Here is a 23504-nt window from a genome sequence, read left to right on the forward strand (position 1 = left end):
CTTTGCATCCCAGAAACTTCACTTCCAGATTTGTAACTGCCTTTCTGTCAATTCCTGGAAGGCCAGAGAAGTCCTGCAAGCGAGGGGCATGCCGCTCTGGGATTTTCCATTGCTGTGCGGTTGTTTACAGTCACACCAAGTGAGTGCGAAATGGGAGTGTTCCGTGCTTGCCATGTTTTTCACAGCTTTACACCAACTCTACAAAACTGCGCTCAGAGCAATACTGTGAAGAACAAGATCCCCTGTGTTTTGCTTGGGTTTTATAATGACAGCTTCAAAATATATGGTATTTGGGGGGGGGGGGGGGGGTAAGGAAACGATCCTGTAAAGTTTATCCTTTCCTCAGCACAAGACACTGCAAGCTTTGGAGCAAACTGTGAGGGTCTGGTTTGCGGAGACAGTCATTTGCCCTGTAAGCGGGATCCCAGCAGTACCACATCTCAGTATTCTACGTCTGCTCTGCAGTTCTCTGGGCACAGGTAGCAGCGGTGGCACAAGACACAAGACCCCGGTAAATGAAACCTCACTGAGTGGCCTCAGACGCTATGGAAGCTTCAACCGACTTTACTAGCTGCCTCTTGGGTCTTTTTTTGCAGGCACTGCTGAAGTTGGCTTGGGTAGGAAGTACCTACAAATTCTTCCTATATGCCATGTGGTCTGTGGATTCACTTCAGTTGTTTTGAACCAGGTATGGCCACAAGATTAAAACCACCATCGTGCTTGGGCCCTGGGCCGACTGTTTAGCGGGGTGACCACAGATACGAGCTCCCTTGGAGGGACTGCCTGTAGTTTAAACTCATTTTATGTCACGAGCATGGCTTGCGCCGTTGAGAGTTGTGTTCTGCACATGCAAACCCTGCATTGAGTGTAACAAGTACAGTTGCAGCACCATGCACGGTCCAGGCTGTTTGCAGCAAGCCGCAGGTCCCTGCTCTGCAGACTGATGGCACAGTCTTGTTTACTGACAGTAAAAGCAGCTCTTAATCACCAAGTGGCCAAGTCATAGAGCAGGAAATACAGCAGAGCTATTTTATCACACATGTGACATTTTCAAGCCTTCTCCACACGAAGAGGTAACTTGAAAATAAACACGTATGCTTATGTTTTTCAGCAAGGGAGGATGGACATAAGAGGTGCCTGTCTCTTCAGTCATCTGCAAATGCAGATGATGTATTTTCCAGGTACCTCTTCTCAGTTGTGTAACATCTGCAACATTCACCCTGTCCCCCTCTTCTCCTTCTTTTCTTTGTATTTTCTCTGTTCCCTCTCCTGGTTTGACTTTCTCACCTCAGCTCCTCCCAAACCACTGGGAATACTCAGCAGCCAGTGTTTCCACAGAGTGAGCCTTCCAGCCCCTGCTTAGCCAAGCTCTGACTGATCTCGGGGAGGTTTTCCCTTGCCAAAGCCCTGCGAGGTTGGATGCCGTACCCCTCCGGCGAGGGTCTAGGGAATTAAACATGCAAAGTATGATGTGGGAAGGTGCTGGCAGCTGGTTGTCAGGATGGCTCTTCGTGGTAGATCCACAGACCTTGGGCCATGCTTTAAGATAAACCTGTTTGTTCCCTTTTATCTGGAAATAAAGCTAGATAGCCATCGGTGTTTGCAGAACTATGCTGTAACACTCTTGGAGACCTGCAAATGGAGAGCGCAAACTAGGCTTGTTTCTGATCATCTTGGATTAAATCAACAATGAGAAGAATTAAAGATGGCACAGCAAGACCCTGGGTTTTTTTCCTGGCATGTCTTCGACATGTGTAAAACATTACATTTGCGCATTAATTTCAATGTAATTCATTGTTGTGAGGTTTAATTAACTGAGTGACTTGGGGATGTTCTAACTGTCCTTTACCCACCACAGAGACGCCATGTAGCAGCACAGGGAAAGAGATGGGAAGTTTGTCCCTTCTTCTGGAGGAAGTTTATATTCAAATACTTACCCCCACATTTTAGGGATCCAGCATCATACATTAAATAATCATAGATGCACCTACTGCAAGTTTCTGAGCACTAATTTAATCTGCAAACTCCAAGCACTAATTCAGTCACCAAACTGCTCTCTTGTGCTAAAACTAAGATGATTATCCAAAATGAAGTGAAAAGTCTTTGATAGGCCTAGGCTGAAAATTAAGCCTTTTAAGTCTTGACTGAAGGTGGTCTTAACCTCTCTGAAGAGCACAAGTGGTAGATACAAGTGAGTGTTAGCTCTAACAAATAACATTTGAAAATACTTTACAGAGCCAAGTACCTTTTCTTACTGGGATGGTAAGGAGCCAGCACCTCCTGGTGCAGAACACCTCCTTCCCCAGGCCCTGCTCCAGGGACTCCTCACACACTCCTGCGGCTGTCTGGGACACTGGCACAGAGGGAAAATTGTGCATTTTATCCTTTTTTGGCTCCACTGTTGCTCCCTTCTTATTGCCTTGCTACAGCTCCTTACATTCCTGTCTCTGTTCCCTACCACTGTTTCCTGCTGATGGTGCAAGGTTTTTTTCCTCCTGCTCTTTTTATTCCCAAGATAAAGCTGACAGCCCTTGGTGTCCCTCCACTACGATCTGCTTTTTGCCTGTTTGCTGCTAACTGCCCCATCCTCACCAAAATGAACAAGAAACACTCATTCCTGAATAGAAATACAGATTCCATGGCTCTACCCTGGTACCTTTTCTTCTCACACCTCAAAATACCCCTGGAAGCTCTGGATTTCTCCCCCCACGGCAGAAAACAGCCCTCTGAGCCCCTCTGCAAGGGGGGCTGCGATACAGAGTGCTGAAGCCAGAAGAGCTGCGGCAGCAGCCGTGAGCAAGGCCCCAGAAAATCCTTTCCCAGCGCCTGGCGCACGTCAGCAGCCAGGCTTGCAACCATTTCGGATCGAAGTTTGGATGCCTATTCTGGACTGGCTCTCCCCTTAAATTCTCCTTGACAAACTTTTTCCCAGCCTAGGCCTTCTCCCCACTTTCAGATGGTTCCTCCCAGGCCAGATGCCGTATTATCTGGAGCGACTTTCCCTCCCAGCCTTGTTTTCCTCCTACTCCTGAGTCCTTTGTCTGGCTGCCAAGTGGAACAGCCCTGCCAGGCAGACAGCTGCTCGGCATCGCCGCACGGGTGCTGCCCTATGGGCTGAGAAGCCGATTCCAGGCTTGTTCCATCTTTGAGGGGGACATTCTGCCTCCATACCAGAAGGAGAAAAAGCAAATAGCACCTGTAAAGCTGTTGGAAGAGACTGGAAATGTTTAAGATAGAGGCCTCAATGCTACTCTGGGTTTACCTTTGAGATAGTGTAAGTAGCAAGCCTGCTCGCTCCTGCTCCGGCTGGAGGTCTCCCTGGAGGACCATAGAGCAGGAATGAGAAGTTTCCAAGCCCTCAGCCACAAAAGCACAGGCCTGGAATCTCTCTAATGAGAGTTTTCCTCTTTGCAGTTTGCCAGGCAAACGAGCACCAGGCACCAATATCAAAACCAGCCCAGATTCCAATGAAAACCAGCAAAGAAAATAAGAGTGGAAAGACAACAGTTTCATTTTGCTTGTTAAGAACAGGCAAATAAAGCTTCTGAGCCCCTCAGCCAGCAAGAGAGCTCTCCCTGCCCTGCCGAGGGCTTGGGCCAAGGGGCTCCTCCTTCCTTGGTGTTGCTTGCAGGAACGGATGATCACGTTATCTCCACGTTACAGGGCTTCCCTGCATCGTCTTTCCAGACAAACGAGCGCTCCACCCTGCCTGATTCCTTCGGTTTGCCTGGAAGGACTCTCCCTTCTTGCCCTGCGGGCTGGACTCTCCTTACCCTCCCACTCCCAAGCCCTTGAAGGCTGTGCCAAGGAGGGCTGCTGGCCCAGGGCGCAGTGAGCTGGCACCGCTTGGCTGCCGGGCTGCGGCACGGCCCTGCCTCTGCCTCCCGCCCTGTGCGGCCGTGGGCCCAGGGCAGGGAATACTCCACCCTTTGGCTGGGGCAGAGGAGGCTTGGAGACTTGCTTTCATCCCAGCCCTGTCTGGGAAAGCTCCTGAACCTGCTCTGCATCCAGGAGTGGAGGAATCCACAGCAAAGCTGGCTTGCCTGAAGCGCTTCCTGTACACAGGCTGGTGTCAAACACCCAAATGCCCTAATCAAATTGTGCCAGTGTGAAATAAGCATCTGTGTGACACCTGCGATGGCCGCAGAATTGCATTACCTTTTGGAAGGACATGTTGGGGTTAAGCCTTATAAGAAACCTTCCAAATGCAAGCCAAGCATCACCAGACCAGTGACGTATTCCTGAAACAAATAATCAAGAGGCATGAAACACCTCTGTCCCTCATAGCCTCACTGCGACACCAACTTTAAAGCCTGAAGGGAGCATCCCGAATTGTTTTGTTCCTGGTCATTTGAGCAAAGGAAGTGGAGGAGAGAGTGCAAGCAAAGCCCAGGGCTGGAAAATGGAAATGACTGTGAGGAAAGGAATGCGGAGCTTCACAACAACTGCGGGGCGGGGGGGGGGGGGGGGGGGGGGGGAGAAGAGCAGAGAGCAGAAAGGGGAAGGAGGAAAACCAGGGGGTAAATCGCAGCGACACAACAGCACGGTCTCGAGGAGCGCAGCGTGTGACACAGGCGGCTCCTCGGTGGTCTGCAGTCGGGCATTGTACTGACACGGCGCTGCCTTCCCCTGCCCAGGCCAGAACCTCAGTCACAGCTTTTGCCAGGATGAGTTTAACACATCCGCTGTGCTCCTGCCCCAGAACACCACTCCATGTCAAAGTGAGAGCTCTGAAGACGCCTCTTGCTAAGCTGCTGTCTGTGCACAAGGGTTGCTGGTGTAAAAGCCTCTGTGCCCAGCTCAGTGAGGAGCCTTGCAGTGTCGATTGCTGGATTTCACTCTCCCAGTGGAGGCAGCGGGATGGGGTGATGCCCACAGCGTTAGAGCCTGGAAATGTAAAGTATTTTTAGGCAGCCAAACAATCATGTTCTGCCTAAATGTCTACCTGAAGAGTGACAGCAGCAGCCTACTGCCCTGTAATACTGCCTATGAAAGCAAAGAGGGGAGCCCGCAGGGTCCCCCCAGGTCTCTCTGGAGCAGACACGCTGTGGGTCTTCCCTGCGGAGCCACCGGCCAGCCGGCTGCCCTGGCAGATGCTGCAGCCTGGCAGCCACTGTGCCGGCCCTGTCATCGGGGGCTCTACGTGTGTGCAGAGAAAGGGAGGGACAATCCCGGATGTGAAGGATTTACAGCCCTGGCAGACACTCGTCACAGGAGATAGCGTTGTCTGTTTAAACAGTGCAGTCTGAGGCCGAGATTTGCCAGTGATCCAACACAGCGCGGCTGAGGCACGAGCCACAGGCAGAGCCCCTGAGCCCTGAAGCGTGGTCCACCTGCCCAAAAGGGTTTTCAGGAGGGCTGGCCAGGCCGTGGCATCCTCCCCAGGAGTGCATAGGCCTGGGACATGCTTTTCTCTTGCTGGGGAAGGGAGAAAACACCAGTGGTTTGCTTGAGTCCATCCTGGAAAGCAGTGAAGGGCCAGTGGGACACACGTGGCTCAGCAGCCATCTTGCAGCCCCGAGGCCTGAGCTGGGGATGGGAGAACTGGGGGGGCCTCACACAAAAGCAGGCAGGAGCTGATGCCGTGAAAGTCCCGATTCTGAGCGCTGCTGGTGTGAAGCAACACTGCCTGCTCCCAAATCCCAGTTCTCCTGCATGGAGAGGGTAACACCAGGGATGGTTTGTGGGGACCAGCTGCAGGCTCAGATCTTCGCTGTTTCATCACTCACACGTACCTTTTTGTTCACTCCAAAGTGAACTCCAGGGGAGATCTTGCCCAGGAGTAATTAAATCACTTGCACCCTGGTTTATGATTTAGTCACTCTGGCTAATCTGATACAGATCTCTGTTTCATGCCCTGCAATTCATTGCATATTTAGCAGGCACAGTCAATTCTTCCAGCTTATAAATGTGGAAGAACATATAAATCAGACCTGGACTTCCAAAGGTAGAAGCTGTTGGCTCATGAGCTGCCTCTCTGGCATTTTTAAGGTGTATTATTTACATATTGGGAAAAAGCCAACCAGAACCTCTCATAAGATGTTTCTCCCTTACTTACAGAACAACATCTATCGCTTTATGAAAATGAGTAATTAAATTCTGAGGTTTGGACATCTTCATTCATTGCTGAGAACTTGGCATCATCACCTTTCCAGGTCTGGGGAAAATGAGAATAAAAGTCAACATAAAATGATTCACAAAAATAAGATTACATTAGCCTGTTCATCCCAAACTAGCTCTTTGGACAAAGGAGATACTTGCGCACTCTGCATAGAATATGAAGAAGTTGATACTTTCCAATCTTGACACAGTTTTCATAAACTCTCCTCCCTTTTTTAAGATCATTACAGTCAGCATTCAAAGAATGTCATGAATCTGCTCTTAACTACCAATAAAGCCATTTAATTAACCAGTGAAATTAAGCAGGTTAAGTGCCAGGTATTTTAATGGATTGAAAGAAAAAATGTTTGGACTATTACAACATGACTTCTACTAGTCTGAGGGATCTTAAAATGGAGCAACAATGAATGTGTTTAACATATGCAGAAGTATTGCTGAAAGGCTTTCCAGTATAAACAACCTACGTGGGTAAGTTCCACAATAGAAAATCAAAAGGGGGAAAAAAACCCAAACTAGTAGTTAGTTTAATTTATTTAACATTTTTTTACAAAAAAAAAAAAAAAAGACTCAATACAGAATTCATCATGTTCCACAGTTTGTCATTTTTGTGAGTACAAATCTTTCTAAACATTGCTGTAATATTTTATTGCTGGGCACTCAAAGTTCTGCCACTTTGCACAGGGACAGTTGGCGTGCGCAGGTATTGTCTGCTCGCATGGAGAATGTGGGCAGATATTGAAGGGGTTGGCAAACGTTTCCAATTAGGGCAGGCAATAAAACGAACACGAACAATTCATCTTAAACGTTACGCATCTTTGGAACTCTGTCACGTTGGGACTATTAAAGGTGGAAGCTGAAGAAGTACTAATGGCAAAGTCCTACTTTAAATAAATGGTGTAGCCTTTGCGTGGAGGTAATCTCACAGCAAAAGTTACTGCAGGGGTGCGGTGCAGCCCCTCCGCAGGATTGCGGGAAGATGCTGAGGCAACGAACACCCACCTCAAATAAAACTCAGTAGGCTGTGGGACTGTGTGTCAATGAGTGAAAAATAAATCAAATGACTTGGCAAATAAAAATGCCTGCAGTGAAATCTGGCATTTTACTGGTGATCCTCTCCAAATCAGAAAGTGGATACATAAATATGTATGGAATCAGAAACGCCAGCAGAAATGTGTCTTTACCCTTCCCAGTGCAAATCAGCTACAGGAGAACTACCCTTCCGCAGGTGACCTGTCTCACTGAAGTTACGCTCTACGCTCAGCAACACTAACCGAACTTCCTTCTTAAAAAATAAAACTTAACACAGGTTGATTCAAGTATTTAAGCATCGCAGGACTTTTATAAACAAAAGACATTGCTTCAATCCAAATGCATTTCTATCTTGGCTAAGCTGCCTGCCCGAGCGCACCAGATCCATTACTTTCAGGCTGCCCTCTTAGCACAGACGTCTGTCTTCTGGAAAGAAACATCAGCACCCTTTACACGTGAGGCATGCAGTTCCATAAAACCCCGCGGTATTGGTTCACAACACAGCAGGCGAAAAATTCCTTACACAAGTTTTGGCCTCAGCTTAAACCTGTCCAGTTCCTATTCTTGAATTTTATTTTTGCCTCAGGCTTTGTACACTCAGAAATGATTTTGGACCGGTTAGGAAACAGCAAAGCACATCAAGTAAGTTCTTGCTAGGTTTTTACTTAGCACTCTCTTTAGCATAAGCTTTTGGAGATGATCTGCCCTCAGCGGTTCTAATTGTGGCTGAGACACACTGGTATTTCCAGTCTTTTCTTCCCTCCTTCACGTTTTTCTCCCTAAAAAGAGCGTTGTTGCTTTTCAAACTTGGTATACAACCTAAGCAGCAAACGAGGCCAAGGCTGCTCTCAGCTGAAGCGTCAGCCCTTGAGGTTTCCCATGTCTCGTTCTGCACTCAGGCATGTCTGTGGTTGCGCGACTTCATTACTTCTGCCAGCTTTGTCAGTCTTTGCCATGAGAGCCTGTGACACAGAACCGTACACCATAGCTGCCAGTACATGACAAAAACGCCTCCGTTATTTCTCCACATTCATTGTTAAAGCTCAGCTTGACCACAGAAGCTACCAGAAGTATCGTGCTGCTACTTGCAGCTGGACGCTTCCTGCCGTGACTCTCCAGTCAACGGACTTTGTCACCCACTTAATTCAGGACACAACTGTACGGAGACCATCCTTCCCCACAGAAGGGGAAGGGCAAATCCTATGTGACAACCGCTGGAGATTTAAGGGCTAAATAAGAGACAGACAATTCAAGGGATTTCTTATTTATCCTTAAACTTTGATATAAATATATGTATTTTTATCTGGCAATAAAAAATACATGCCATTATTTTGTAAGGTAAAGAAAGTTTTGCACATTTAGACATTACATGAAGCCCAAAACTTTCCCAGGTACATCTTTTCTACTCTCCCATTACTTGCCTTCCTAGGGTGCTTTTAAGACATTTCATATGAATGTAGCAACCACTTTTACATGTTAGGACAGTGGGCAAGTCCTACTGCTGATGCATTTAATTCTAAAACTCGTGTTGTAGGAGCTCACTGAATGCACAACTAGCGATACTAATAAGCAGAAGAAAATGGAAGTGTGTCTAGGATTAAAGCTCAAGATGTGAAACGCACTGAAAAGACTAAAGAAAACAAACTACATGAAAATTCAAATACTTGTTTCTGATACAGGCACTAAGAAGTAAATAGTACCAGTCACTGAAAGACATCGGGAATCCATTTCTCTCAAGAAAATGCATTATGCACTAAAAATATAGAACAAAACCACAAAGCATCAGAAGGATCGTGGCAGATGGACAATTGATAGTTTTGAAAAAAACGATGACAACATATGACATCTACAATGTATGCACACATCCCTTGGAAGTTTTATATATGCTATATATATTTTAAAGTACACACAAACTGCCTGTTTGGCAGGTTGAGAAAACAGGAATACATCTTGGGAAGGTCATGAAGGAAAAAACCACAAAGAAAAACAAAAGTTATTTACATTCAATAATTCAGTAGCCTTTAACATCTCTATATACATACATACTCTTTCTATATATGTACAGACTGCGATGGGATCTGAATGAAGCTTATTCCAAACACAGAAGAAAAATACAAAACCCCTTAATAATTCACTTGACAAATGTTTACAGGTTGCAGAGCTTTCTTCATTTACAAAGAAAATACTATACACTGACGAGACAACTAGCATCTTTGGGGAACTCAAAGTCCTTACAAGATGTTTGTGTTCCCAATGGACCATACAGCGATCAGAAAAAAACAAATTGAAAACTTGCTGTGCAGAGGGGGGTTTTAGTGGGTTATAACTGCATTTACTGAGTCAGACATCTCGTAAGTATGAAACTAGTTAACAAGTCAAAATTTAGTTGCTGTCAAGGGACAGTTTAAAAAAGAAATCCCAAAATTTTATCCCTTCAATTCCCAAGTCAACTTAAAGTACGTATCTTCCCCTTCTACAGCATGCTTCCAAAACTCACACAGTTCAGAAGTTACTACCATTTCACATTTAGCTTCGCCTGTTATCAGAGACATCGACCCTTTATAAATTTGATATCCATTTCAGATGGCGATCTGTAGGAAGCAGATCATCACCCCACAAGTCAGAAAAACAGAGACAACTCTCACCTAGCTGAGTAGTCTCTATGAGATGACAATCAGTCTCTCTTTTTCTTACGGGCAGCGCTGCAAGAAGACACCACGTAGCTGTTCCTTATCCCATCCCCAGTGCTATTTATTATTCCTTTTCTCCTCCAAGCTTTAGCAGCAGCTCACGCAAGGAATAAACTACTACCAAAAAAAAACCACACCCCAACCACTGAGCAGGAATTTTTAAGAAAAAAAACATCTTTTCTGTAGCTTGAAGACTTTTTTTTTTTTTTATGTTAGCCTTTAAGATGTTAGAACACTCCAGAGGTGGGGCTGCAGATGTGTTAGTAGCTGAATGACAAAGCCAAGGCATTGATGGTGGCACGAAGCAGAGAGCAAGCAGGGAAGGGGTTTCTGGAACGGGAACAGTTCTTAGAGATCTTTAAGTGTAAGTACTGTCGGGTTTTTGTTCCCTCCAGGGACATAAGTCCACAGGAAGTTTAGGAAGGTGTGAGCAAACAGCACATGCTATAAACTCCTGAAATCAAGTTGTGGTGTTTGGTTATGAATACAGAGAATATCCAATTAACATCTGCTCATCCCAACACCCAGAGTTAGCACAGCAGGCTGAGAAGAGCACTTAGGAACTGACATGTATTTAAATAATGACTTGTTTAAAAAAAAAAAAGAATCACTATTTATGAATCTACCACTTCTAGAACCATCTTACTGAGGATTAAAGTTTAAAAATACATTACCATCTCAGAATGGTGAGATGTAGAAGTTCCTACACCAAATAATAATAATTTACAAAAAAAAAGGACAGCGAAGTCCACACACAGCTTTTGTTACTAGCTATTTGGTTCACTAACTGTTGCAATAGTAATCTGTCAACATGCTTCTCAAAATCCCTTTCCCTGGAATGGATGCCAGATACATCCAACAGTGGCTACAAAACACATGAACATCCTCCCCCACACCCTGGCTGTGGTCTACACTTTTCTGGGGGATAATCAGCTCCTACTGGTATCACAACACTCAGGCAAGCTTCCCTTTACTGCCAGTGGATTAAACCACTCCCAACTCACCTACCACCTGCATTACAAGTACTTTACACACGTAGCAGACACCAGGGCAATAGGGAATATGTCGGTTTATTCTAGATCTGCATTTCCAGTCAGTCACAAATGTGCACAGGGGATTCACCCCCCGACCAGTTGGGAGTGGGAGCCGGGAGCAGGCAGGCTTCCTTCCCCAACAAGCAGGTGCTCTGTTACTGCACCGAGGCGCCGGCACAGGCAGCGTTACGGAACCATAAGCAAAGTAATTCACATAAGAGCACTCGACTTCAGCCTCAAGCTGTGGAACTTCTGGCCCCTGGTAATTATGGAAAAAAAGTCTTTATGACACTTTAATCTGGCTCAGGGAGCATTTCCAGAAGTGACACAGGCTACAGTGGATTGCTGCTCTGTCAGGTGAACCTTACTGAAAATAAGCATCAAGGTTTAAACCCAATTTGCTTCTTGCCTTATTAGAGAGCTGAGCTGAAATATTTGGACTGCAAGACAGAAGCCAGGCTAAAGCAAACTGGAACATGCCAAGTCCTGTCAAATTCCAATTGTACAGACTTGTTAGTTTTTTTTAATACAGTGATTGCCTAAACAAGACTCCACTTCTTGTTAGTACAATAACTTTTATTTGACATCTACAAGATCATTATCTTGTAGGTTTTTTGGACAGGTTTATACAATCTCAATTTTCAATAGTGCAACCTGTGCAAGCAAGAAATGACAAACATTGTCCTTCACTTTCTTATAAACATCTACTATTATAGGCAAACCAAAACTTACCCATATTATAGATAAGTGACTATTCACATTTGTACATTACAATTTCTTTTAAACAGCTCCAGATAAACTCTACAATGTCTTACAACATATTAAACAGTATTCAAGTTACTGGGTAACAGAAACAGCACATACAGCGGAACCCTCAAGTGTTTCCCCATTCTCTAATTTACAGCTCAAGTAAGGTTTCATCTTACAAGTGACAAATTAAATTAATGAAGTAAAAAATATAAGATTGTATGCGAGATGGAAGTGAATTTGCACTTAAGTTTCCATAACCACCTCGGATTAAGGAAATGCTTCACTTTAAGGAAAATAGGCATCCAGCCATCTTTGCAGTACACATTAGGAATACCATTAATACATTAAAAATGAACTAATTTTAATTTAAGATGTTTATCACAAAAAGAACATGTTGTAGACTCAAATATATAACCCCCAGGAGAGAACCAGAAAAAATGCAACACCTGGGTATAAACACTATAAAAATGCAATAACCAATGCTGTACAACTAAGATTGTGTTTCTCTCTGAATTCCTGTCTCTTGTGTTTATCCTGTCCACGCCCGTTTCCAAAGACATGCACTGTCAAACAGAAACTGGGAAGGAACCCGAATGCATGATGTGCAACCTCTAGGTTTCATGCTTTTATAAACTCATAAATTGAAGAGAAAAACCCAATATATATTTTCTATATATATACTCAATACATGCATTCGAGGATATCTCCCACAGCAATGGCATCGATGCACTGCGTTAAACCCTGAGCACTGTATGACAAGATAAAAATAAAGCCTGCTTGGGGATTTTCAAGCATTTTCAAACAAATTGTGGTTTGTAGCTTAAAAGGCCAAAAGTAAAAGCAAACAGGAAGCACTACAGAGAGCATAAGGAAAGACAGATGCACCACCATAAACAACTGCTGGCTTTCAGTTCTACCAACCTTTTTAGATCTCTTTATTCCCAAAGTATTTGAGAGCACACAACTGAACTGAAAAAGTTATATTTCTTTGGAATCTGTCCCTGATTTTTATGCAAGTGATATGCTTTTACAGCCTTTTCCTCAAACGCCAAAGTCAACACCTGTAGTTTGTCCTCTTATGCACTGTTGAAATTGGTGATGCTTTGCGGGTGATGCTGCTGCCATATCTGCTGCTGTTGTACTGCAAGCTGTTGAGACTGGTCTGACGTTGACAGGAGGTTTACAAGGGGCGATACGCAATTTGCAGGAATGATCAAACCTGGAAACGGTAACAAATTGATTGTTTCATAAGCACGCAAACTTAATTTGTTCATTAAAACCTCAGGCTGACGATCCCACCATTTAATTTACCTAACAGTCAACAGTGACCAGTTTCCAATGTCAAGTCTAACCAAGCACAGCTACAAGTTCGGCTTCTCACCAAAATCACTAGATCCCTTACATCATGAAGCAGTAGAAAGAAGTTGCCATTTTGCCCCTGAAGACAAGTTTTATTCTTATGGTACCTGCTGCCACATAAACCCAGAAGTCAGCTATTTTTGCTTTTCTAGTCTCACCGAAGTTATACTACCACAAAAGTTTAAACATGAAAAATCTAGTTTCAGTATCTTAGAAAACTGTTACTGGAGTAGGAGCTGCCATGGTATCACACAGCACAGGAAGTCCATGTTTAAAAGAGATATGGAGATTTCAGCCTCTGTGCTATGAGGACTTCACTAAGAGGTTTAGTGACAAGGAATGACATAATCATCTTGAAGTCATTCTAAACTATTGATTACACATGACTTTCAGTAGCTCAAAACCCATGAAAACAGCCACTGTGAGGGCTTACTATTCTTTGTCTGAAGCAGGGAAAAAAGCAGAGCCCTTATGGTTTCAAAAGGTAGGTTGGTTGGAACTGGCTGAATATGACTTTTTTGTTCCTAGTAAATCAAAAGAACCGAAAGAGTAAGTGTTCCAAAGCCTGGCTGAAAAAAATTTCTTCCTTCTTTAACCTGACTCAAAACAGGATTTGTACTGCAACTACATATTTCAACAGTTGTACTTCTGCCCCTTCCCAACATACACAAATTGACAAGCCCTTTCTCTTGAAAGCAGCTTTATAAAGTCTCCTACGTGACTCTCAACATAGACTTCTAAGTTACAACTTCCCTCTACTCCAAGATGGAAATAAAGGAGCAGACAAGCCACTTACCTACAATCCTCTGCCCATCTTCTGTTCTTAGACGAACTATTTGCATTTTCACATTTGTACCACTCACAGAGGCTAGAACGCCTTCTACTTTTGTCCAGACGCTCAATACTGAACCACACAAGACATAGTAAGTTCGACAGCGGAGTCCCACTTCACAAACTAATCCCAAGCCTGCCTTCTTACAATTGCCTCTCCTACAGTAGAGACAAGAAAAAAAGCTTTCAGAAGAATTCTGCAAACAGAAAGTATCCGATTCAATTAAAAATGAGATCTGAAGTTATTTCACATGTATTCAGAGTTGAGGGAGGGCTGCAAGTACACAGTAAGAGAAGGATACTTTATCCACAGCATGCCTCTAATGGTAAAGCTTTGAGAAGTGAGAGAGAAGTGAGATCTTACAGTACAGACAGAGCTTTAAGCCAAAGATACTACTCCGTTAGATCACCTGAGAACCTGAATCTGTCACATATGAAACTGGTATCTAATCAGTATATTTCAGAAGCTCCACTATTAATCTGAAACTTCTACCAGGTATGCTGTTCCTCAGGAATTCAGACATCAGCTGCTGAGTTCAGACACACTGTTAGAAGAGGCAGCACAGGAACACTTGTTTCTGACATCTCATCTCTACGTGAAGTACAAATACTCCTCCCCCCCAAGTAACATCTGAACTATCCTACCACCATGATAGATCAGAACACTTAAAGCACAAGCTACTCCTGAGACATTATACTTCTACTGGATTACAATTTATACATTAGCATCCATCTAATATATGAGGACTTAAAGAGCAAGTACAAAGCTTCATGTTTCTGCTCAAAGGTTGGGTCATTAGACTGGTCATGAGACAATTTTTCTTAATTAAGAAACACAAGATTTCATGTGAATAGCAGAAGTAGTGATAAACTAGTTTAGGTAAAACAGTTCAAAACATCTAGGTGCATACAAATACTAACCAATACGCGTGGGTGCAGGTATCCGCAGAAGAATTGTACTGCTCTAACCAGTGTGGCAGAGCATCTTCAGAAGGTACCTGGAAAAGTCATTCAAAGTGGGAATAAAACTGAAACACATCAAGACGTGCATAGAACAAAAGCAATTTGGTCATTACTATGAGAAAAGAGGGAGCACCAACATCCTGATGACAAAGAGAGGTACGTTATCCTACATTACATTGTAATGATTTCAGGCTATTCAATGGGAATGCCATCTCAAAGGATGAGCAAAATGCTTGAACATAGCAGAATCTCTGTAATGCAACTGGCAGAATCTCAGATCTTTTCCAACAATCAGCCTGATTCTCAGTTTCCTCAAGTTTTTACAAATTTAACACTATAAAAATTGCTTAAGTGTAGATATTTTACCAGCCTCTAAACAAAAGAATCCATTACAGTATTTAAAACAGACACCTGAAGTTTCAGCATCATTACTTAGAATACACAGTACATAAATGCTTATTTAAGAACATGTTTGTACACCTTAAACATAAGCAAGACTTTTCCTTGCTAGACCCTAAACCCCTCATTTTATATTGCCACATCACAGATGATTTATATTCAGAAAGCTTTAGCTGGAGGAATGCAGAAACCATGCAGACCCGCTTAAAAAGACCCAAAGACAATTAAGTCTAGAGTTTTTTACTTGCCAGAATTATACACAAATACCAGAAAAAGCCCTTAAATTTTTTTCAATTTTTGTTAAAGTTTAACACTAGCATAACTTAACGGTTACCTTCTTGTATTTCTTTTTCAGGTCTGCACATGTTTCTAGTTTGAGTTGCTTCCCAGTATTTGGTCTGTATACTAAAAAAAGCTTCTTTTTAGGATTCACTTCTTTTACTAGAATAGCAGTTTTCTTGTTATTTCTTATCTGGAAAAGACAAACCAAAAACTTTGTAAGTTTAAACATGGTGACAGTATCTACCTTAAGTGATTCCTTACTGTGTTCTTTACAGAATAATACTGTGTGTGTGCAAAAAGACAACTGGTAATAATAAGGACACCTTTAGAAGACAGTACCACTAATCTAAAGGAAAAGTTGTAAGGTTAATGTAGAGTGAAAGCATCTGATTTCTTGATGCAGGTTTAAATAAGAGCTATTAATTTGGGCTCACATTCCTATCAAAGTATCCTGAGCAGCTAAAAAGGAGTGCTTTGTACTTAGCGTTGGAAGCAAACAACATGCATTTTTATGTAAGATTAATTACTGTTCAGTTTTGCAAAATGCTTTTAATCTGAATAAGAAATTTTTCAGAGGAGACAGTGTATTTGGTGAGCCCCCAAAAAACTTCTCTGAACATAATTCAAGAGACAAAGGATCTTACCTGTAGTGATAAATAAAATCCATCATCTGGACCCGTCTGCTCTGCCCACATCTTAGTTGCTTCGTCCCAAGACATTCCTCGCTCTACACTGATCTAGAAGACAGCCATGCAGGGGTATGTGGAAAACAGGCTTTACAACAGTCACAGACACAGCAACTAAAGAACTGAGAACCAAATACTGCCCAGTGAAAGGCCTGAACCTCTCCTCACTCACCACATGCTTAGCTGATTGCCATGTGTTCTGGTTTCGGCAGAGATAGAGTTAATTTTCTTCCTAGCAGCTGGTAGTGCTGTGTTTTGGATTTAGGATGAGAATAATGTTGATAACACACTAATATTTTAGCTGTTGCCAAGCAGTCAAGGACTTTTCAGCTTCTCACACTGCCCTGCCAACAAGGCGGCGGGGGGCCCAAGGAGCTGGGGTGGACACAGCCAGGACAGCTGATCCAATCCAGCCAAAGGGATATTCCATACCATATGGCATCATGCTCCGTATATAACTGGGGGTTTGCCAGGAGGCAGCGTGGCTCAGGAACTAGCTGAGCATTGGCTCCAGGTGATAAGCAATTGTTTTGTTCTTTTATAATTATTCTCTTCCTCTTCTGTCCTATTAACTGTCTTTATCTCAACCCATAAGTTTTACCTTTTTCTTTTTGATTCTTTCCCCCGTCCCACTGTGTGTGTGTGTGGAGCGAGCAAATGGCTGTGTAGTTGTTTTACCTGCCTGCCAGGTTAAACCATGACACCATGTTTTAAAAACTTATCAGCAAGCAAGTTTTATTAGCTCATACAAAGGGGGGACCAGAATTAACTTACTGTGTATAGTTCTACATGACCAGAGGTAGAATATCCAGGAGTTAAAAACTTCTTAACGTCTGCCTTCCTTACTTTCTCATCCCCAGAGCCCAAATCTTAAAAGAAAAGGACACAGTTATTCTGTTTCTCTCTTCTTACTCAAGTGCAAGAGTACTGAGAAATTGATTTACTCACCTAAGATGCCCATATCATATCTTCCATTCTTTTTAGCATTTTGAATAACTGCATTTAATGTGTCAGAAAAGTACTGGAATAAAGCGTTCTGCTGATGTACTTCCATACCAAGAATTCTATTCAGAAATTTCCCTATGTTGTTATAATCTTAAAAAAAAAAAAAAAAAGAAATACATTAGGTCAAAGATTAAGTTTGATGACAAGCTCTCAATCAGTATTCAGAGTCTCAAAAAGACTACTTAAATCCATTCTTTCAGAAATGAGGAAAACATTCTGAAGTTCTCAAAAAAAGTCACTTCTTAGATAGTTACAACTTCAGTTCTGTTGCTAGGAATCCACTATCACGATATATGATATTCCTAGTGACATTCTACAGATACACTAAACACATAAATACCTTTATCAAGCGTTAGTATTCCAGATCTGTCTTCTACATTTATCAAGCCTACGCCAATCAATCCCTGACGAACATCTAGGAAAAAGAAAGATGTTAAATCATAGCTGCTTCGCTGTCTAAAAATAAACCAATGAAGTAACAGCTTCTTTAGCAATCTTGTTTCAGGAGCCAATTCAAAGCTTCTGACACCTCTTAAATACATCACTCCCAATTTCTGACTTAATGTATCAATAAACAAGACAGAACTTTGCCTGCTGTCCTTCCAGGAAGCACAGGCAGGGAAAACTAATAATAGCACTATACATGAGCCCACAGAACAAGATACTGCAACAGATAATGGGAAAGTGAAGTTAAAGAACTGTATGTAATACTTTAGCCAAACATATATAGAATATGCTTTATATTGAGAGAGTTTATGTATCTTGTTTCATACATGAACTTCAACATTCAAGCAACATGCATAGGAGTAACATTCAGCAAGAGCCTACCTGGGCCAGCTGATTGGTTTAAATAATAACAATGTATTCTAGCTCTAAAATTATTTGCATTTTCTGTGTACTGGAGAATGATCAAAAGGTAGCTATTATATCCAATGAATTATACTTACCTTTGAAGAAGTCTCCAGGAAAATCAGGAGGTGGCGAGACCATCGGGGAGTCCAAGTTCACAATGGATTTCATTACAATCTCTAAAGCATTTCTGCCATACTGTACAAGAAAGAGAAAGAAGTTGCTCTAACATCATGATCTGGTGTTTGTGCCTCAGACCCAAGCATACATGGTTTAACTAGCATTTGTAATTCACAATAAAACATTTTTCTCTACAATAAAGGAAAGTGGCTATTAGCTTTTCAATTATAAACTATACTATATAAACAGCCCATTCTAAATTTCTAATTAGAATTGCCAAATTCACCTTTCAGTTGTGACTGAAAGGACACATACCATTTACTTAAGACTTGTATTGTTAGCAAATGCAGAAAATTTACACTTGTATTTATGTTCTATGTGGTTTTGCAAACAGAATTAAGAATGCTTTCTGGCTCTCTCAGAAAGAGGCCTCCTATCAGAAAGTAATACAGTTGAAAGTAAAACCCTTCACAGGAGGTGGAAGAAATCCTTCCTCAACAGGTCACGTGGGGAATAAGCACCACAGCACAAGCTTTCAAACAGAAACAGAACCATCACCTTGTTGTCAAAATTGAATCTGCTGAGGTCTCGAGTCTCTGTAGCTCGTCTGTCACCGTGGGTGAGGGCTCCCTGTTAAGACACACCTTTGTAATTACATCAAGTTTTAAGAAAAAGAAATCTAAATTGTATTTTCTCACATGAAGCATCAGACTTCTTGAAACAATCTTACCAAGCTCTCCAGTCTTTTTGCAACTATAGATGCAAATCTTTGCTCTCCTGCCAATTCAGAAATTAGGAACACGTACTCTGGAGCAGTCACTTGGTTGGATCTATGAGTTCTTCCTGGATAATTAAATAGAAACATATATGTTAAATAAATTCCACTCCACTGAACATTTCTAATAAACTGAATTGTGAAGGATAAAAAAAAAAGTTAAACTTAATCCCGCTGAAAATTAGTTTCTGCTGTAATACAACCACTAGAAGATAGTACACGAATGCTCTAGAGTTGTGGCAGCTTTCATAAAGACACTTGATACATGGAAAAAACCCTAAGCTGGAGTATAAGTTTGTTTGCTAGGTTTCTTTTAAAACTTTCAAGACTATTAGCCATGACTATAAAGCTGATTGCATTCACAGGTAAAGGAGATTGGAAGGGTCCTTAAGAGGTTGCTTAGTCAATCTTATTTCCAGTGAATGAGCAGTAAATTCAGTCAATATTACTGAGTGAGAGGAGGTAACAAAAGAGTTATTTACCAAACTGCTGTATTGCTCTATCCGCACTCCACGGCAACTCCAGAGTCATGTGAACTCTCCGTCTCTGATTCTTAGCTCTACGGTCTGCTTGCAATGATATACCAGAGCTGGCAGCCTCCGAGATTATGGCAATGTTCTTTTATTAAGAAAGGAGTTGTTAGTTAACAATAAATCTAAGATCAAGCTTCAGTTTTCAGTTTCTAAAAAAAATTTAATTTTAGAATTACTACTAACACAGGTCTGGAATGGTTTCACTGTGATTTGGTCTTGCTATTGCAAAGGGAGAGGAGAATATGTATGGTTCTCTTTATCAGTCAGAAATGCTAATGGATTTTTTTGAGTGAAAGGAGTGGCTTTCACTTTACTTTTCAGCAACACCTTCATGTGCAAATGAAGGCAGGCAGTATGTTGCAGTCTTGCCATTCCAAAGGGCAGGTTTCTCTGATGTTGGCCTGCACTTCAGAATGAAAAGCAGAGAGACACCGGGAGACTTGCTCTGACAGCAAGCAACACAGAAGATAAAAAGTTGCTGCTAATACTGTATAAGGCAGAGTATGTGGCCATTCTAGTATCTGAATGCATTTGCCTTGAAAGAATGTAAATGTTTTGACTGTGCACAAGTCACTTACAGGAATTGAGTATTTACCCTCAAGTGTAACAACAGACCATAGAAGTTCCACCCAACAGCTACACTTACTTGATTTGCCCTCTTGTGGTAGCATGTCCCAAATGAACCCCGGGAAAGATGTTTTGGTTTTTTCCTTCTTTCATCAGTTTCAATTCTACCATTATTCCAGTCAGTATTTTCTTTCAGAGTGAAATGTGAAGGACAAAAGCTATTGCTCTTCCCAGCATTACTGCTCAACGCTTGTCAAGGTAAACAACCTCCCCCTTATCCCTTCAGCCTCTCACTGAAAGTTTTTACTCCCTCTCATTCCAAGTCAGTCAGTAGCTTGTCCCACTTCTTAATTTCATTATTTCCTCTTGAAAGCAGAGGTGCACAGTTATCCAGATAAAGGAATCGCAAAGATGCAGAGGGTTTATCTGTCTTTTAAACATATGGTATTTACAAGACCAGCTTCAAGGTGCTAGCTTTCAGTTTGGCACACATGTACACACCTCTTTAGGCACAGGCCTCCGTTACCACCCTGGCTACGGCCTGACCTTTAAAGCATGCTGCAGCCACGTATTAGGCAGGACTACTGAACATACCAGTTTGAAAAACACCACACACAGCAGCAAAGAGAAAATGCTTTCTAACTAGTACTTATAGTACCTAAAATGTCACTGTGGGATAATGGTAGAGCACAACTTGAATAACCTAATCAGTGTTACTATGGCATCTGGTAAGCTTTTCTAAATTCTATCTCTAAGGACTACCTTATCTCCATCCATGAACCTCTGCTTTTCCGTGATGTTCAGAATTTCAACAGGCACATCGAGTTCAGACCTTGACTCATAAGATATGCTGCCATCATCATTGCTTACAACTCTCCCTTTGCGGCCTGTCATCTTTAAAAATAAAAGAGAATACAAACTCATTATGGCAGTACCAAAATTATTACATGACCAAAGACTTCAAGCAATGATACTATTTATTCATACAACACCCTTTACTTCAAGTGCAAAAGTACATTAGGGAACCTGGATTATTTTTTGGTTGATGCCATTATCTGCTATATGGAACACTTATTTAGAGGTAACTCAGGGAATCAAAAACATAACTAAGCCTATCTATATAGAAATTACATAGTATTATACTACTGTTCATAAGGGATTTACTAAGAAAATAAAACTAAAGTGACAGCTGAGGTTGTCACTGATTTTAACAGGGTCTTTTAAATCACAATGATGTTTCTACTTGATAGAAACAGGTAGGTTAAGAGACATGTTTCTAAAATTATTGAGAAAGAGAGATAATAATTCATCAGGCTTTTCACTAATGCAGTTTTGTTATACAGGTTCTTAATCTTCATTGCCTAGGAAGATGAACTAAAGCTTGTTTTCTGTTTTATATATACCAGCTTCAAACTGACTACAGCTAGTTAGAGAAATATACCACTATATGGGAAAACTAGTACGATTTACCCAACAAGAAACTGTCAGTCTCAGAAACAGCCTATTTACCCATTCAGAGCTCTCCTCTGTATTCTAATACAATCTTCAAGTTTCTCTTTAATTTCAAGGCATTCACCAAGAACTTATCCCTGTGAGATTATGGTCTAAAACCGATAAACAAACTCTCTTTAGTAGATACTTAGGTCACATGCAACCTTGAAGAATGACAAACACTGATTTACTGTAGCCAGATAGATAACATATGGCTGCAGTAGAAAAAAAAGTATTTTTTTTCTAAACCTGAACACCAGCTTACCTCTGCAACATTTTCAGGACCTCCCAGTTCATCTATAAGCTCATCCAGTGTATTAGGAGGAAGATCTTCAGCCAGCTTTTCCAGTTTATCAAGCAGTTCTTTTTTCATCTGTTGGGCCCTTTCAACAGCATCCTGACTTGTTACAAAGCTACTGTTTGTGTTACTGTTTGCTGAAATTTAAGAGAAACTCTTTAAGATTTAGAATTTCACTGCCTAACTGCTAAGAAAGTGAACAGACACCAAAGAAGCTTATTCTTACCTGACGTGTTGGTACTAGAAGTGGTGGTACCAACAGTAGAAGTAAAACAGCTAGGTCGTTTTGATCCAAGACCAGAAGCTAGTAAGGCACTTTGAATAGAATCTGGGTCTATACTTTTCTTCTTTTTCTTGTCTTTATTTTTTTTATGCTCTTTTCTAATTAACCAGGGATCTAAAATTAAATAAAATATTTTCTAAGAAGTGTCAATCATTTACTAAAAAGCCACCCTTTCCTTTGAAAAATTACATTCTCACTACAAAAGGTGACTTACAAAAGTCTGAACTCCAGTGGGTAAAATCTACTTGAAGATGCAAATCAACATTCTAGTACTAATTCCAGTCTCATTAAACTACATGCTTATCAAACACTCTTGGTTTTGGCTCACTGAACTTGTTAGGAAAGACTTTATGCTTATTATCTCCAAGTACAGTTACTTGCTTGATGAAACACTTAAACTGTCTTACCATCTTCATCATCTTCACTGGATTCATCTCTGAATGGGTTGAAGTCGTCATCATCTCCAGAACTCAAAAATCTGGAGCTCTCATTGTCACTTTCTTCATTGTCTGAAGCATCAGACTCACTTTCACTCTCATCAGAGCTGCTACCTGCAAGGCCACCTGTTTTGCGAGCTTTTTTGGCTTCTCTGCTTATTTCTTCACCTAATTCCATCATCCCCAGAAAAAAAAAGTTAGTTTAGACCTTGTAGTGTACTTTTTGAAATTTAACACCACTGCATAAAAAAACCTAGAAAAATATTCAACTTCTAAAAATAGAACCATTTAAAAGAATCTAAGTTTTCAGTAAGACCCCCCTCTCAACATTGTTATGATCACTTACTTTTCAGTAAGAAAATAATCAGTCTGGGAAGGGGAGTGGTATTAGGCCTCCCTTTACTGAGCCTCAAGAAAAAGAAAGTGATTACTTGCTTATCTGCATCAGGAAGTGGTCTGACACATGCAAGGCATTTTGGGATATAGTCCCATACAAGATCAGCCCATTTTGAGCAAAGTAGTAACCAGAATTTACAGGTTATATTTTTTTCAGCAGCAGTCTTAAGATCTATTAGTGGAAGTTTCTAACAAAAGTCTTATAAACTTGTAATACACACTCTTTCATGAATGATCGTATTGATATTTGTATTCCTATATTTTTTCCAGAGCTGCCTAAGAGTGAACTCTAAGATCCCCATTTTCGCTATGGCATTAGTGTTAAGAACTTAAGCATTACCTCTCCGTTTCTTTATTTTGTTCTCCTTGCAAGGGCTGTCTCTAGGTGAATTGTTATTACTTTGAGCAGTCAAGTCAATTCCCAACAAGCTAAACAGCTTCTTCCTGTCAGGAGCTGGAAAGTGCTTTTCAATAAGAGACTGGAATACTCCCCTGTTTAAGAAAAAAAGGTTCTTCAATCAAATTTGCATTTATTTAGAGTAGAAACCTGTAACATTTTAACAGCTTGCTTGACTTCTCTAAGTATTATTCCTTGTGAATGCTATTA

At 41.6% G+C, this 23504-nt stretch overlaps 1 protein-coding gene across 2 annotated transcripts in view; it reads right to left on the bottom strand.

The window, feature by feature from the left end:
• Positions 1-10891: 10891 nt before the first annotated feature.
• SBNO1 (strawberry notch homolog 1) overlaps positions 10892-23504 on the bottom strand; it is a 33733-nt gene continuing 21120 nt past the window's right edge. For both annotated transcript variants that reach the window (XM_075770224.1, XM_075770225.1), the window contains exons 16-32: positions 23238-23389; positions 22472-22669; positions 22008-22178; positions 21749-21918; positions 20755-20886; positions 19375-19510; positions 18848-18960; positions 18676-18747; positions 18096-18195; positions 17489-17563; positions 17092-17238; positions 16918-17012; positions 16102-16194; positions 15510-15647; positions 14735-14811; positions 13779-13972; positions 10892-12842 (exon numbers count right to left, since the gene is read on the bottom strand). In XM_075770224.1, coding sequence (XP_075626339.1) covers positions 12700-12842; positions 13779-13972; positions 14735-14811; positions 15510-15647; positions 16102-16194; positions 16918-17012; positions 17092-17238; positions 17489-17563; positions 18096-18195; positions 18676-18747; positions 18848-18960; positions 19375-19510; positions 20755-20886; positions 21749-21918; positions 22008-22178; positions 22472-22669; positions 23238-23389 — 2206 coding nt within the window. In that variant the 3' untranslated portion in view covers positions 10892-12699. The remainder of the gene's footprint in view (positions 12843-13778; positions 13973-14734; positions 14812-15509; positions 15648-16101; positions 16195-16917; positions 17013-17091; positions 17239-17488; positions 17564-18095; positions 18196-18675; positions 18748-18847; positions 18961-19374; positions 19511-20754; positions 20887-21748; positions 21919-22007; positions 22179-22471; positions 22670-23237; positions 23390-23504) is intronic.

The sequence above is a fragment of the Balearica regulorum genome, chromosome 17 (assembly GCF_011004875.1).
Source record: "Balearica regulorum gibbericeps isolate bBalReg1 chromosome 17, bBalReg1.pri, whole genome shotgun sequence".
NCBI lineage: Eukaryota > Metazoa > Chordata > Aves > Gruiformes > Gruidae > Balearica > Balearica regulorum.